Source organism: Clinocottus analis, unplaced genomic scaffold, assembly GCF_023055335.1.
Source record: "Clinocottus analis isolate CAN_PGR_092001 unplaced genomic scaffold, fCliAna1.0.p SCAF_7, whole genome shotgun sequence".
NCBI classification, from domain to species: domain Eukaryota; kingdom Metazoa; phylum Chordata; class Actinopteri; order Perciformes; family Cottidae; genus Clinocottus; species Clinocottus analis.
Window position 1 is genome coordinate 19,157,677 of NW_027176229.1, and position 17,102 is coordinate 19,174,778.

At 39.2% G+C, this 17,102-nt stretch overlaps 1 protein-coding gene across 2 annotated transcripts; it reads right to left on the bottom strand.

Annotated features, from left to right (window-relative positions):
• Positions 1–363: 363 nt before the first annotated feature.
• On the bottom strand, positions 364–9,484 carry mier3b (mesoderm induction early response 1, family member 3 b). 2 transcript variants are annotated; one of them, XM_068566610.1, is made up of 13 exons: positions 9,473–9,484; positions 8,618–8,642; positions 8,264–8,409; positions 7,693–7,815; positions 7,417–7,540; positions 6,379–6,452; positions 6,217–6,289; positions 5,745–5,893; positions 5,206–5,287; positions 4,724–4,818; positions 4,500–4,627; positions 4,205–4,359; positions 364–3,005 (listed from the first exon to the last, which is right to left on the bottom strand). In XM_068566610.1, the coding sequence occupies exons 1-13, from the start codon at positions 9,479–9,481 to the stop codon at positions 2,530–2,532; spliced, it is 1,659 nt and encodes a 552-aa protein (XP_068422711.1). In that variant the 5' UTR covers positions 9,482–9,484; the 3' UTR covers positions 364–2,529. The 2 variants fall into 2 exon arrangements, with proteins under 2 accessions (XP_068422711.1, XP_068422712.1); XM_068566611.1 differs by lacking the exon at positions 9,473–9,484 and adding an exon at positions 8,803–8,976.
• Between the last annotated feature and the right edge of the window lie 7,618 nt (positions 9,485–17,102).

The window sequence follows — 17,102 nt, forward strand, 5'->3', positions numbered from 1 at the left end:
CTTTTCCAGAGCTTTATTTCTGGATCTGTACACAAGGTATTAAAGTACAACAGAAATACAAAATAATGTTTAACCAAAAAAAAAACTCAATGTTTTATGTACAATTCTTATAAACAATAAAGATAGCTTTTTGAACATTTCTCATAGTGAAGTTTTTGATTGTCTATAATTCTGGATATACATTTTTAAGTTTTGTAGTTTTATATTCACAAAGGTGTTTCTGTTTTCATCAAAGGACTCGAGTTCTCTTCTCCAAAACCACAACTGCTATATTTGTTTTTCCTTTTTAAACTTCAAAACACAATACAAAATATAAAATAAATTTGTTGGGTGCTTTCTTGCACACACACTCACACTCACTCACACACACACACACACACACACACACACACACACTCACACACCTCTCATACCGGAGAGATCAATAAAATATCACATTTTCGAGAGTTCACAGGGTGGTGAAAATCCTACTTCTACTACTTAATGGCCTTTACATTCTGACAGTTTTTCTGAGTCTTTGTACAAACCACAGGTGAAATAAATATCACTGCACTGCTAGAGCTAGAAGAGCTTTGAGGACCTACTGCATTATGCACATTGCATTAAAAAAGAGAAACTAGCTCTCCACATACTTAGAGCAGCAGCCATCCCTTTACCATCAAGACAAATATAGATATGAAAAGAAAAGGAGAAGGATGAGCATCTTTTACACGTGGCTGCAAGTTCTGAAGGCAACATTGCAACATTGAGTAATATCAATAAGTCTTCAGGTAAAGCCGTCTTCAGTGGTACACTGGGGGACCGGACACAGCTGGCATGCGTGGTTTCAGCCGCGTCCGAGGGGGGATCATGACTTTCCAAAGAGAGAAACTGAATTCAAACACCAAGTCAACTGGTAAAATGCAAAACCCAAAATATCTGTACATATCTACAAATTATTGCCTTTTGACAAGGAATCAAATTAAAACCTTTGCATCAACATAGTTTCACAAGTGGAAGAGGTCAGTTCATAGACTTTTTAAAGGCTATTTGCTAAGTATTTACATGAAATGCAGAAGTGAAGATCTTCTCCGATGCTGGGCTTGGGAAATTAATTAGCTGATCAAACTTAATGGTTTTCGAAGCGTGAATCCGGTCTGTACACACACATAATGGTGGATTACTACATCTATGGACATGACAAACATGATGTACCCCTGAAACAAACTAAGTATTCATAGCACAATGCATAGATAAATTAAGTAAACACTACTACTGCATCCAATCGACTGACGATGACCCGCAAAACATTTAAAAATACACAATTCTGGACAACCCCTCCATTTTTGCTACTACACTCCGAGAAACTGTTGACTAGATTATACAAGGCATTCTCCAGTCAGTACAGGTTAGGCAGAGATTGAATACAAAATATAAGTGGCTTTAAATAAAGATATAATACTGCTAGCAGCTTGCTAAGCGGCCTGAAAATGGCATGACTTGATTTAAGAGCATATTCTAACTACAAATAAAAGGACACAAAAACTTGCATTAAAGTAGCTTGACTGAGGATTAAACTAAATCCGACAACAGTAAAAGTATATATAATAAATACACACTTTACAGCCCCTTATAATGTCAAAGTTTAAATTAGTATTCATTTAACCAATATCTTTGTATTGTAATATTGCTGTTATGATTTTGTTTTTCTGACCGACCCCTTTTTAGAGAGAGAGGGGGAGGAACTTGATATCCGACTGTAGAACCCGGTACCCTTCATTATGTTACTCTGCACAAGGTATGCTTCATTAGCCGTTTAAAAATGTTACAGAAAAACCATGAATCAGGGATTTTAAAACTGGGTTTGAAACTGTTTGAGCTTTTTTGAAAAAAGTAAACAAGCAGACCAACTGCAGACAAACTTCCACAGGAGACCATTTGAAGAACAGAACATTAAACTGGGCTTAGCAGCTGAAGCCACCACACTCTAGCACATCTCCATGCTAGTGTTGCTCTTCATACAAGCTCTAGCTAAGTGTATTTGGAGGACTAATACAACCATTTGCACCCGACTGGTTACTAACAAAGTACCTGTAAACCAAATTTTAAGTGTAAAAAGTACCACTTCAAAAAAAAAAAAAAAAAAAGACAAGCAACTAAATACTGAGAATAGAGACAGAAAACTGAGCCAGTTTTGGCAACTGAAAAGAATGGCAGGATAACATACTGTAGCTCTGAAGATGTGAGGAAGTAAGATACACAACTCTCCGACTGTAGCCTCCGGGCCCCTCTATACATGGACGTTACACATCTCAAGACCGCGAAATGAGAATAAAATAAATGGCTATAGACTCTTGAGAAATCAAGATTTTAGTTCTATATGATAGACATCACTGATGTCATAGTACACAAAAAAAATGTAAACAAAAAAAGTAATATATACATATATAATATTTCTTTAACAAATTGGATTCTCCAGTGAGGTCAGTCTTATGTACAAGTGGATACGGGGTTTCAAAAGGGAAGAACAAGGGATGAAGATGAGGAAGATCACTCTGACTGGAGTGCTGCAGTGTGCTGTGTGTGGTGCCGTGCGTGTGCTCCCAGAAAGCCATTGGGCTCGCCGCTGCCGGCCAAACTCCCGAAGTCTGTGACAGACACTGCCATTTTGGCGCCGGTGATCCGGTGGTGGTGTGTTGATGTCCGTCGCGCTTCGTAGTCCACTCCGAGGTTACCCACAGACACGTCATTGATAAAGGAGTCAGGCAGGGCCATCTTGAGTCTCTTGGAGGGCCGCTCGCAGTCCTTGTTGACGCACACTCCTCCGAGCTGGCCAAGATCGGAGTGGTAGAAGCCGGCGTCGAGCATGTTGAGGCAGTCGGGGTCCGCGCCATTGGAAGGGAAACCGAGGGATTCGTCATGGTTCAGGGACCCACGATGGAGACTTTCCAGTGGCGGAAAACTGTAGGAGTCCATGCAACCGACCTCTGCAGGGTTGCACACTGTCGCTACAGTGTTACTCAACGCTGCAAAGAGAAAGGACACAGTAAATATTGTAGAACTGGAGGGAATCAGAGACTCGGGTCAAACCTGCTGATTGAGGCTCTCTATCGTATGCTGGTTCCCCAAATTGGCACTCAGTCATTAAACTATTGATAACAACTGGTGTACATTATAACGTTATGATATTATGTCATGATGTGATCTTGTAAAAATATTTTTTGGGGGATGTTAAAAAAAAAAAAAAAGGAAATAATTTTAAAAAGTAAAAAAAATATTTCTCAATTAATTTTCCTAATCATTTGAATCGGTTTGTATATAGATGACAAAGTAAAAATAAAACATTCACATGTGTTGATGGTATACAGAGACTTTTCCTCTCGTCGATCCGCTGCACCCCTGTTAACATGCCATTAGGAATGTCATAAAACCCGTGAAAGATTATAGTATGCTATTAGAATGCTATTAGAATGTCATTAAAAAAGACAAAAAAGTCGTAATATAGTACGCCATTAAGTCTTTAAAAAGTCGTAGTATGCCATACAGCAGAGGTATTCAAGTAAAATTCAGTGACGTGCAGTTGGAGAGAATTCTCTAATTTCTCTCCAACTGGACGTCTCAAAAGATCTGCACTTTGTCTCTTAGTGCCACTTCACATTTCAGCTTTTAATAATGCCACGGCCTCTGAACATACGAGACGTACGGTTTTTAACTGTCCATGTAAAGAATGAAGATATGGAAGTCTGTCCATTCTAGTCTGTCCATTAAAGACTTTGGGTTAAGCTGTCCACATTTCACTTATTTATTATTTAATTGCACGTCACATGAAATAACTTGACTCACATATTTTTTTCAGACTGTTGGGTCTCTCGCTCCTGTGTGTGTGTGTGTGTGTGTGTGTGTGTGTGTGTGTGAATATCACACTCGAGTGCGACGCTTATCGGACTACACATATGGTCGAGTAGCGTCACAGTTCACGACGCATATAATTGGTTGGTGTGTTTCCTGGACTGCTGAGCGAGTGCCGTGAAGGCTAGAAAAGCTGCGCCGGTTAAAATAGAAGCGCAATATGTTTACAAAAGTCATTATATAGCATGTCAGAAAAAGGTCACGGTATCGTGTGACATAGAATGTCAAAAAGTCAAAAGGGTAGTATGTCCTATAACTGTAATACTATAGTTTGTCTTAACAGGGTTGTGTGCCGACCGCAAGTCCCATCACTGACCTGTGAGGTCGCTGGCTGTGATGGAGTTAAGCAGGCTGAGCTGCTGGTCTGTGGTGTTCTCCAGTCTTCCTCCTCCACCTGCTCCCGAACACACAGAGGAGGAGCTATCCACCGCCAGTCCCTCCGCTTCATCCACCAGCCTGTCCATCAGGTCACTGGATACAGAGAATCATGTTGAATTGAGGGTTTCTTTTTCAAATCACTTTTTTTCAGAGCTCACTGTACAAACCATAAGCAAAAAGATAAAAGAAATTTTAAAAATAACAAATGTACAAATTCTTCTTCTCCCACTTACGTTACACCAGGATAGCTACTGTACTTTTTCTTCCCAAATCTATTCTGCTGCACAAAGAAGTCAAAGCGTTCTGACTTTTTCCACATGTAGTAAAACGCCACACATTCTGCTACTGTTCGTGTTGTGACCTGAATGGGGGAGAGAAAGTAATTAATTAATTATGCGTGTACAGTTTCATTATGTGTAAAACATCTCGTCTCGCAAGATCATGAAATAAGACTCACTTTGTGTTTTTGTATGAGGTGAAAATTCTTGTCATACATCTGTAGTGCGTGCTCAAAGTTCTTGCATTCATCTTCTGACCACGGAGGTGACATTTCTGAAATGAAAGCAGAAACGTATCAATACATTGCACAATTACGCAATCGAAAAAGGTAGGCCCACCACGGATATTTTATACACAGGACTGAACCTTGTATCACTCCCACATTGGTCACACCAAAGATTAGCACAATTTAGGAATAACTCGTCATGTTCAATAGTAAATCACTACATGACAGCACTAATAGAAAAGGTTTGGATGCAAAAATAAAAAGGTAAAGTGATGTTTCATTGTGTAAAGCAATTGCATACAACAGGCGGTTGTTTAAAAAGATTTTAAGATTTTTTGAGACTGTTGAATTACCGTCAATTATTAGTTACATTGTCATGTCAGAAATGTAAAGGTTCTACATGCATCCACTAGAAAACTGTTTCCTGCGCTTACCTTTTGAAGACTTTACACGGCTGCAGTGTCTCTCTAGTGCTTCGCGGATGTTGTAGTTGCACTTGACAAGCTCATACAAAGCCTGTGGGGAAAGAGTAGATTGGTCAAGACTGGAATATTAGCCAAATTACATAAGTTTACCAGTCAGAGATGACTGAGGAACAACAGAGCTGGGTAGTCCCAACAAACAATTGAGAGAAAAACTAGTTTTTAAGCCATTCTACACCTTAGGCAACCCCATCCTACACGACAAATATAGCAGGACATAAATCGCAGCATCACAGGTATCATAAACAAAACGATTTGAGTGGCTCAATTGCCCCAGGATCTGGTGGCTTGCTGCATGTGGGGAAACTCAAGCTGTTGCTGTAAAGCAGCTATTCTCACGCACTGGGCCGACGCCCACTAGTTCATCAAGTGATGAAAAAGCTTAAAATTTAAAGCAAAAGGAAATTGTGATACTTGGTATGGAAGTCAATGAAACATTATGTACATTGTTCATCAACATGAAAGGGTTGATGAATAAATACATGACATACCTGCTCATCATCTCGAACGTGCATCCATAGTTTGTCACATCCCGTCTTTTCATTTGTAGTCCGTGACAACACGTCACACAGGAAGGTCCTAACCTTGTTTTCTGGCAATTTACCTGGGCTCCATAATAACTCGTCTTCATCCTCATAAACTGCAAAACAAAGTGCATTACAGTGAGATTAGTCAATTTATGTAAATAAGAGGAATGCACAAATACCAATACTGGGTGCCATATTGTGTACTACTACTCCAAAACCTCCCAACACAAGATATCTTGACGACAACGTGACGTTAACCTCCTGTCAGTTGAGCCTCAAAAGCTGCTCAGTTCTAATTTACTAAACTTAAGTAATTGGTCTGAAAAAAAAAGGTATTGGTGCATTCCTACTATCTTGTCTTTATAGAAACAATGTAAGCAAATACATTAAGAGAACATGTCAGAATCACATGCTAAAAAAAACAGGCAGTAGTCACCTTTCTCGCCATCTTTGTAGTGACAGAGGCCAGAAGGAACCTCGGCTTGATACTGTGAACCCACCATTATTTCCTATGATAAAAGATAAAACACAATACACAGCAGGTTAGCAAACCACTGGTGACTCCCTCTTTTAATGCGTTCCAAAAATGTTGAATTACCTTTCTGGAGTCTTCTGGGCTTGGGCCATCTTCATCACACTCTGACTCTTTATCACCATCAGAGATAGCGTTGGCTGATAAAATGATAAACACATAAATGCCTTGAATTGATGTACAGAATTGCAATGACACGCCCTCCATTCTTCTTAGGTTTGAAGCTTTACGTACTAAACTAAACTCTGCTAAATTACAAATCAGAACAAGGCCAAGGGGGTTGGTTGAAAGGCTGAGTTTACAGTCGCCAACCATCCCCAACGCGAGCAGGCAACGAGAGGCCCAAGCGACAAAGGCCACTAGCACCTTTGGGAATCCCTGCCTGGAAGTACCAATGACAGAGCAAGGTTGAGGTCTCCTCATACAAATCTTAACATTTTAAGACCTTATTTATAATGTGACAAAGATTCCGCAGGGGCCTTGTTAATCGACCATTGAAATTATTGTAGATTTAACCTAACGTAGTACTCTGCAAATCTGTAAGAAAAGGCACTGAGTGCAGCGATTTTTTTTAATTATACAAATTTCTTTAACCACAAGTATTTAGACATTTGGGAAACAAAATACATTTAAGATTTTTAAGATTTGATACTTATACATGTCTTGTTGAGCTATAATGACTAGTCCATCAACAACAATCATAAATCAGCAACTGCCTTTTTTTGTTTTAGCAAATATGTCATTAATTGCAGCTTCTGAATTGCGATGATTTACTGCTAATATTTGTCTTATGTGAAAGAAAACCGAATATGTTTAGTAATGGATAGTTGATCAGACAGCAAGATTTTAATGCTGTCACAGAGGCTTTTGGAAAATTGTGATTGGAATTCTCCCTATAATCTGACATTTAATAGACAATGATTAAAGCATTTTAGAAAAAAAAAAGCAGAAATAATTGTATCATTCAATCAATAATGAAAATAATTGTTTCAAACCTAATGTCCTGTATCTGAGAGTTTTTTCTAATTATTACATGGCACTGTAAAAGCTTTATACCATCAAAGCTACAGACAATAAATATTTTTTCTGGCATGAGCCACTCACATCGAAGTGTTCTTGGGAAGAAATCTGTAGCTTCATGGGAGGTGACAGAAGGGGTCAGATCATCAGCTGAGGACTGGGTCTCCTCCTCATAGTCTCCAGACAGTAGGTCTTTAGCTATTTCCTCCTACAAAGAAACAAATAAGATTATATATTGAATCCTGGGGCAGACCAACAGGGATCAACAGAATATTTTGAATACCTATTGAAGATATTGTAATTCATATGTTGTCCCGTCCCCAAATTCTATCTATTCACTACATAACAGCAGTTATTTACCTTGTCCAGAGTCATGTCAGGGAGCTCATCAGTCAGGTCTCCAGAGGAGCTGTCTATACTGGAGCCTGCTGAGGCCTCGTAGCGATAGATGGCCAAAAGTTCCTCTAAAGGCATGTTCCCCTCCTGTTACAAAAACCGAGAAGAAAAATGTGTGTAAAAAAATCAAAAACATTTGAAAAATATTTCGTCTAGAATTGAAATAATAAAAATAATTTAAAAAAAATTTAAAAACCTAAAGTATTCCACTCAATATTATAAATCTACACACACACACAAACACACCCAGATATATATAGATGGATGTCTTATTTGACCCTTGTTAATTGTAACTGCTTCCCCTGATCACATAAAGGCAACATAAGCGATTGACATTTTCCATTTACAATACAGTGTCAAAATGTGTAGCACTGCAGGATTAAGGATAGACTCAAGTTTCTGCATTAACAATGAATACAAATCTTCTATGAACAAACACATATTGTAGGATTAAAAAAAAAAGAAAATCACATAATTTGTCACATTTAAAAATCATTAAATCCTGTTTCAGGGCATTTTGTGCACATTAGCTTACCTTTTCAAGATCTGCAATCTCCGAGCTGAAATTCCGGCCTCCTTCCTGAGACTCTTCCTCCTCAAGAGTCCTCTCATCATCATACTCATGAACTAACATTTCTGCTGTTGGGTCAAAGTCATGGTCCTCTGACGATAAAGAGCCAACTGAGTGAGAAAGAGACATTTACATTACAATACATTTACTATATTGCAATGAGGAAAAACATTGGATTTAGTCCATCTTAAAGCCATTTTATCCGACAAAATATGACATCACGTAATATTGACGATTAAATTATGCAAATATGTGTCATTCAAATATATACATTAAATGAACTAGATCACAATCTGTGTAAGCTAGTCATCTTCTTACCTGGACTTGAACTCCCTAGGGAAGCCTGTAGAAGAATAAAACCATACGTTAAATGAGGGAAACAGTTGACACATGGTTCAACTGAGATGCCGGCACTTTAACCACAAACCAAGCGGAAAGAAAAAAGGCGTTTAATAATTTGTATGATGACCACCGAGAATAGTTACCGCTAACGTTGACGTTACCTCCAAAAAGGTGGCTAATAAAAGGTTAGCCGTGGTTGAACGCTCAACACCGAGGACACCTCTGAGCGAAACGCATCTTAAAACACTGGAATCAAAACGACGCCTTTAAAAAAAGACGGTCGAAGTATATAAAATAAATAGATGAATATCTGGAGGGTGACAGTGAGATCTACGCAGTGTCTGCTACAGTTAGTCTGCTAGCCAGCAAGCTAACCGTAAAGATTACCGTTAACGTTATGCACCGAGAAATGTAAACACTAATTCCGTTTGCTTTGAACTGTCACTCGATAGAGTGAGATGATGTGTACAGTATTTGTTCCGCTAATTTAGCCCGACCAGAAGAGACCCATTTCCATTCACAACAAACCCGATATGATCTGGTATTTTCTTTAACTAGCAAGCTAACGTAAAATTTACGTATCAATTTACACAGCCGCTACACCGGAGCAGCTGAGCGAGCGAGGCGCAGCGGCCTTGTAGTGAAGGATCGGTCCAGACATTCAAGCATTTTATAGAGGAATACAAATGACAATTATGACATGAAACACACCATACAGGAGGAAAAAACTATTATGTCTTCAATCGATAACATAGAATTGAAAAATATAACACACAAGACTTAAAAATATCGATTTAAGATCGATCGCTTCCCCCCTGTTTTCCCTCTTACCTCCGCCATATTGGTACCTTTAGCTACTGGGCTCGTTCTAGCGCAGTACCCGGATCAGCGCTCTGAGCCAATCAGAGGTCCAGGTGACCGTTCTAGTCGTGACGCCGTTCAAACTGACCACAGATCAGAATAACGGCAATCGTTTATAAACGTTAACGTAGGGTTAAAATATAAGAAACACAAATGCAAAAATACAATTCTCATTTGAGTTTCAACATGCATCATTGCATGGCGTTGAGCCTCTTACACAATTACAAATTAAGGAATCATTCCAAGGATGTTCCCTGGAACAGCTGATTGCCTGCTCGCGTCTATATTGTTAATGGCAGCTTTGACATTTAAAGCTTGGTTTTATGACCATTAACATGTTTGACATCACATACAACCGTAAGAGCATTTAATTGTGGCCACAATGGCCATAAATTGAACTCGTGATATTTTGAGTTGTAACACTCCATATGGTTTATTTTTCTGTTGCATCATGTCATTTTCACTTACTGGACAAATATGTATACCAAATAATGGAGAGTATTTTACGATAAATAATGAAAGTGACAAATCACTGTAGTTTAAATGGTGGTCTAAACGGTGGTCTAAATGTGATACATATTTCCTTTTTTTCATCCATGTTTCATTTTTTAAAGAAAATAATTAGATATCTCATAATATTACCCATGATACAGCCCCATCATCACTCTTATTCAAATACCACAGCCAAGGTGTTCGAATATTGTTGTGATCCTTTTTCTACTCAACTTTCCATCCACGAATATCACAAGGGAGTACTTAAACAGTCCACGTAAACATATTTGAACTCTCTCTTTAAGGCAAGGATTTAATACCAAATAATGAAATTGACAAAATAAAATGATGTACAGTAATCTTTTTCAGAAGTAAATTTGTAAAGTGGTATTATTTGGTGAACAGGCCAGCAGAGGGCAAAAGAACCCTTTAAAAGTGTGACTTCTTTACTCACATGATCTTTTCTTCCTCTTCCCTCCCTGGTTTAAATGACTGGGAAACCTCACCATATTTGATAATTTGACATTAAAAAAACAAGCTGACTCTTTGAAAAGACTGGAATCAGTATCAGAATCATTTATTGGCCAAGCATTGCACATAAGAGGAATTTGACTTGGTGAACGGGCATAACAATAAATATAGACATAAAATAAATCCATAAAATAATAAAAATATAATAAAAACAACAAGCATAGTATTATTATTGATACATATGGTAAATAACAAACAGACAACAATACTTTCAAACAAGAAAATTGCCACATGCGTTTTAATCAGACAAGAAAAGATGTGCAAGGGTGTTTAAAATTGGGATGTGAGAGTCAGAGACAGTGGGGGACCCGGGCTCTGTTGTTGAACTCGACTGCAGCGTGAGGTCTTGGTCCTGATGGACTGCAGCCTCCTGCCAGAGGAAAGGTACTCAAGCAGTTTGTGTCCAGGGTGAGAGCGGTTTACTCCAATCTTATTTGCTCACCTCATTGTCTTGCAGGCGAACACGTCTTGGAGGGAAAGCAGATGCAGCCGATCACCCTCTCAGCAGAGCGGATGATGCTCTGCTGCCGGCCCTTGTCCTTGGCAGTGGCTGCAGCGTACCAGATGCTGATGGAGGAGCAGAGGATGGACTCAACGATAGCAGTGTAGAAGTGCACCATCATGGTTTTTGGCAGGTTAAACTTCTTCAGCTGCCTTAGAAAGAACGTCCTCTGCTGAGCCTTCTGCTTCTCATATAAAAAAAGACAATTTTACCCAACTTTCTGTTCTTGCGCAGTGATTAGGGTTGTGATATTGTAGATTAAGGTGAGTCCTGCTGTCAGGGAATGAGGATGAAGACGTTTGCGCATATAGGGTTCTGGCAATAAGTGTTTCCTTGCTCATCCAGGAGAGGATGGGCAACCCTTCTGCAGCATAAAAGAAACTTAGTCATGTGTTTTCCCTGTCAACATTTGTTTAGAACTTTCTATTAAGTTATATGTGTGACAGGCAGGTGAACAAGGAGCACCATTTGTCTTTTAAAACTGTGTTATTCTGTGTGTGCAGCTACATTTTCTGTTTGTCCAGTTTCAATTAAGTTTTCCAATTCAGCTAACTGCTATAATAAGGTGAGACCTGTCGCTAGATAAAGAATAATGATGTCTCATTTGCACCTTTCAATAGCCCTTACATTAGATGAAGGAGAGGGTCTGACAGGTTGTGAGTGCTGCATTGAATTGGATGCCGGATTTGGTGAGTTGTAATGGCAGTGGAGTTACTTTGGTTGGAAAAACACTGAAAGTAAGTGCTCCTGCTAAATCCTTTTGCTCCTTTTGCATGAACACATCTTTATCTTGCGATGTAGACTAGACAGAATGTATACTGCCATACTGACTCATGGGTTGAGGGTGTCTGTTAATCTATATCAAAGAGTCGAGGCTATTGTTGTTTACTTATTCGTCTCAGTTAATTTGTCATTGGGATTATATTTGCAGCATGCAAACACTTCTGTGTTTAGAAAACAGAATCCCCCGTAAGGCGTAGGAAGGACAGTGTGGGCTTCGTTTGGATTATTCTGAAAACAAATGAGTCACTGAGTTCAGACAGTTCAGAGGCACATCCCGCCATGCACAGGCCTCATGCGTTAACTTCTTAAAAAAAATGTAACCAAAAGTGTTCGTTCTTCTAAGAATCAAGAGCAGTTATTACGACCTGTCTCTCGTCACTTTTTTTCCCCCTGCAGCGGTTTTATGCTTACCATAGTCTTTTGAAAGCCCATCAGAAGTCCACTTTTACAGAACAATGTAGTCAGGAAGACGTGGGTCCTCATCTCATGAGTGAAGCTGCCAGGTCAACAAGTTATCCTCTGACGTAGATTTTGGAGAAGTGGGTGACAGAAGGTCATACTCCATTGTTACAGTGTAAAACGGATGTGGGTGATTACCACTGGATCACACCTACACCAGTTTTGCGATTGTCCAGCAACAGCCCACTCAGCTCTTATTAGAGGGACTGTGAGAGCGCAAACCCATTTTAACAAAACTAATAAGCTCTTCATAATTGTCAATTATATTTCTAACCAAATGGGCAGCAGCAGACTATTCTTCAACTCTAATTTTCCTCATCTCAGAATATTGCACTTAATGATTTGCATACCTTGAAAACATTTCTTTTTGTGGATTCATTGTTATATGTTGAGGATAATTAATCCTGAAACCCTGCACAAGGAAGTGGAAAATTGTTTAAAGACTATTTTATGTATAAGGGTATTCACTGTTTGTGTGACCAATGAGATTGGATGGAAAAATATGTAATTGACAGTTAAATGATGCTGAGCATCGTCCGAAAACCAAAAATGTAACGTCCAATGGACATCAGTCTAATACAATGTCTGCACAAAATGTATTAAAGAACCAACTTTCTTTACGTCATCACAGAGTGAAATCAGACATTTCAATATTCAAAACTAAACCTCAGATTTCATTTGTTTGAAATAACCACGCCGGTATGATAATTCAATAAAATGTGGTAAACCACGTGCAACATATCTCCATTTTATTCTGAGTGCATTATGGAGTCAAGTCAACGTTGTGAAATAATTCACTGTGTATTTACATGTTTAATTTGGAGGCTGTTCCACTATAAAGTATACAATCCACCAGGTGGCAATGTGTGACAGCTGTGGGTTCTTCATGACTCAGCTTTAGCATTTTCGATTCACCCTGTGCTCCAAACACCCTCAGTCAGGCTGCAACAATGACTGTGTAAATGCCAACTGCCTGTTGTGTTGATATTCTAGGGTGAATCATGTAAAACTCCAACATGTGCAGTGACATAGATTTGTGTGTGTTTACAAGGAAAGTATTTATCCGCACATGCAGGTCACTAAACAGTCAGCAGCTGCGGATCAAGCCTCGTGGCGTCAACAGACCTTTCTGAAGGACTTTGCTGGTTCAAAGTTTATATAATCGAGGAGTAATACAAACAAGCTTTTGCACGTTCTGTCAGATGATGAAATCCTCAAGAAATGATTGCACATATCCACATACATATTATACTATGACATGTAGTGGCTATGCAAGTATTGGCAGCAAAATCAGCTCTGTCAACAATCATTTCCTGTGAGAATAGATCCAGGTTTGAGTTTACATTGTTGATGACCAAATACAGGCTGCTACACTTCATGAGAATTTCAGTAAATGCTTGTTAGAAAAATTCACTTGACACCTCGTAGTAAAATCATTAAAACAGGAACATTTATTCGTTGCAGGAGCAGAGTCAGAAGTACAACGTGATAGACAAATTGCATATGTTTTTTTTGAATATGTTTTTCTTCCAACGATGCTCAAAAGCTATCGCAATGCATCTATACACTTCTATCTTTTACCGTGAAGAATGAATGATGGGGATTTCGCATGACAAAGTTTCTGCATTAGATCACATAATCTAGTCATATCTTTGATAAAGTAAGTTACAGTTCATGTATTAACGAAGAGCACATCATAAAACTGTCCAAAAGGCAGATTGGTTGGCTAGTAATAGCAGGTTATAACTCTTTACAGCGCAGACATTAATTAGTTTACTGATAGATAATCTATGATATTATATCATTTCTGGCCGGCGAGAAGAAAAGCATGAATTGTGATGTGTTACGTAATAAACCTAACATGGTAAACATATGTACTGTGTTCCACATATTGATTAAATTAGGGCAGTGACAATAATTGTCTTATTCAGCCCCAGCTGTGTTTTCTCAAACATTGCGCATGGTTTGCATCACATACTAAATCCTGATTACCTCCTTTACCACAAGGGCTATTTGAATAATTTCAAAAGGTATAATATATAGAAAACACTGGTGAAATTAGTTAAGAGGTGTAGCAGTCTGTGTGTTACTGTGATATTGGTTGATGATATAATACATGGAAAAGAAAATGTAAATAAAAAACTGCCAGGATCATTATGCTCTTTCAAAGGACGCATATGAAAGTTGTTTTTTTTCTATTATAAAATAGCACAATAAGTTAACAGTCTCTCTGCAAAGTTTAACTTTTTAGAAGTGAAGTCATGGTCACGTGATATGTTGCAGCAAAGTGCTGTCCCGTTCAGATTTACACCATTTAGAGCCTCTCACACTCAACCATTTGCCAGGTGACGTCAGTCACCTGGCAAATGGGGTTCAGGGTTTGAGGGTTTCGGGATGACATTGGATTAGAGCACATGCGGTCACCTAGAGTACAAACAAGGAAAAAAAAGGTTTTGCAGGATGCAATGTGCTTGATAGGTTGCTGAGGCTTTGCCTGAGAAGAGATTTCAAGGGCTCGTCTTGTGATGGTCAGTGTGCTTGTCATACATGTGCGTTTTTGCAATAGAATGGAGTGCTCATCTTACAGACAGCTATGTGTGGCTATTGTGAACATGTTCTTACTTCTGTACATTACATATCCGTTCTATGGATGCTATGACATGCTGTCCCTTTTGTATATTTCTGCTGTTTGAGGTAATATGTATGGACAAGGTCGTGGGAAAACGGCCTTAACCAGGGCATTAGTGCCCTGAGCTTCTTTGTACACAGTAATCATGGACTGAGAGGCACATAACCTTTCCTGTGAGTCTGAAATGAACATATCATTATATTCTTCAGATTCTAAGTACTCACCCAGAGTGTAACATGATGGAGGGTTTCTTGATCATACAGCCATGGACGTTACTTCAATCGCATGCAACCATTATGAGCTGGTACTCAAACTTACAGGCTTTTGGGGATCTGTCATGTCTCCTCAGGGGCTGCAGGTTGTTGAGTTCAGGGCCGTGCGATAACCCAGACTCTGTGTATTAGCAGTGTTTCCTCTCTCCCCGGACCCCCACTGAGCTCTACTTCACAGCACACCAGAGTTCACTTCTACGGATTGATGAGACAGACGAAGGGCTCGACAGACAGACAGACAGACGGATAGATGAATATAAAATATAAATGTATGTATCGATACTTATCCGTTATATTTGTATTATGAATGTGTTTTAATCCAGCCTACTACACTGTTTACCCGTACACAGCCGGTTTACAAGGTTGGGGATGGATCCTGTAGTAAAAACTTGGCAGTCAAGCCTGCGCTTCGCTCGTTTTTTTCCAAACGCTTAAAACACTGAGCAGCGAGAGTTCACTTCGAGGCGGAGTAACAGTGAGTGGGCACTGCAGTTTCCTCTCTCTCTCTGTAGTCAGACGCACTAACATGTAGGTGTTTGTATATATGCGTCACTTGCGTCATGCTGTGGTCTCACATATTTTATATGAGATTTCCTCTTCCAGTGACTTGCTTTCCACAACAGCTGTGGAAATGCCCATATTTGTGACGATGACGCAGAGTAAACACTTTAAAAAGGGTTTTCTAGGGATTTCAAACCATATAACTTTGCATAGTATAGGTATGGGCCAAAGGACCAATTTTATGTTAAAAAAGACAAAGTACAAAGATCCATAGGGGGTTATTCCAAGTAGTAGCAAATCTCTATGATGTCTCTTTTTTTATATTTACTGCACTACTTGAAAGTTTTCCTTCTGATGCATATTTTCCAAATCATAGTTACATCACTCAAACATCACTTTACACATGGTGGCAAGTCTCAGAGCCATTTATCGCGGCAGCAGAAGTGAAGGTCTTGAGCAGTTTAGGCAGGATGTGCTGCTTCAAAGCTCCTTTGATTAAAGTATTGTGCAGAATATGCAAAGTGATGAGCAACGTACCAAATGTGAAGGATAGAGGAAACAGCTGTGTTGTCGCGGCTGAGAGGCTCCTTGTGACGAGACATGTGGGTGATTCTGTCTCCATGGAAACCTGTATTCTACCACAGGAACAGTTTGTGAAGAGAGCAGAAGATGTAGAGGCTGAAAACTTGAGAAATTCACACTTTTTTTTGTGGAGCACACATGAATGTGGATGTCACACATCCGACGCCCCTTTCTTTCAGAGACGGTCTCTGTACAATGGACTGCTTTCGCTCTTGACCTCCTACACGTTGGCTCTCAAAATGATGAAAGAAAAAGAGACGAGGGTTTCTATTAATGAGCAAAACGACAGCTACTGCATCAACATTTTTAAACATTCTTCTCTTGTTTGATTGTCAGTTTCATGACTGAATTGACGGGATGAACAAGACTTGATTGTCATTGCTGATCTCTTTATTTTTCTTCATGTAAAATCCATGCAGGTACATCCTCCACAGACATTTTCATTCTAGTTTGGCCGAAGTGCTGTCTTCTGACCGCACCTGCAGTCATGGAGATGAAAAGAACTAGAACAAGGTTGGAAAATGACTTTAAGGATAAACCCAGAGGGCATGGTCCTGCAGTGCTGCAGTTCCTGCTCTTTAGGATCGTTCAGCTCATCTACTTGGCTTTTAGGTTCTGTTTTTGGTATTTGAACTATTGACTATTCAAACGGTTCATTTACAGAATAGGATTCAGTCCTAGAAAGAAAAAAAATGTTATAATCAAAACATTATTATCTTTAATGGAAGCGTGATTGGCATAAATAAACTGGCACTGTCACGTGCATGAAATGCAAATCTTTCCACTTAAAGCTTTGTTATGTTTGTGCTGTTCCATATATGCATGTCTGTATGTGCATGCTGAACAAAG

Excerpts from the sequence above, each read along its gene's own strand:
- mier3b (XM_068566610.1), bottom strand. Across the intron at positions 7,541-7,692 it reads CTGACATGACTCTGGACAAG|GAGGAAATAGCTAAAGACCT; the intron begins GTAAATAACTGC and ends GTTTCTTTGTAG. Across the intron at positions 6,453-7,416 it reads CTTCCCAAGAACACTTCGAT|CCAACGCTATCTCTGATGGT; the intron begins GTGAGTGGCTCA and ends TCATTTTATCAG.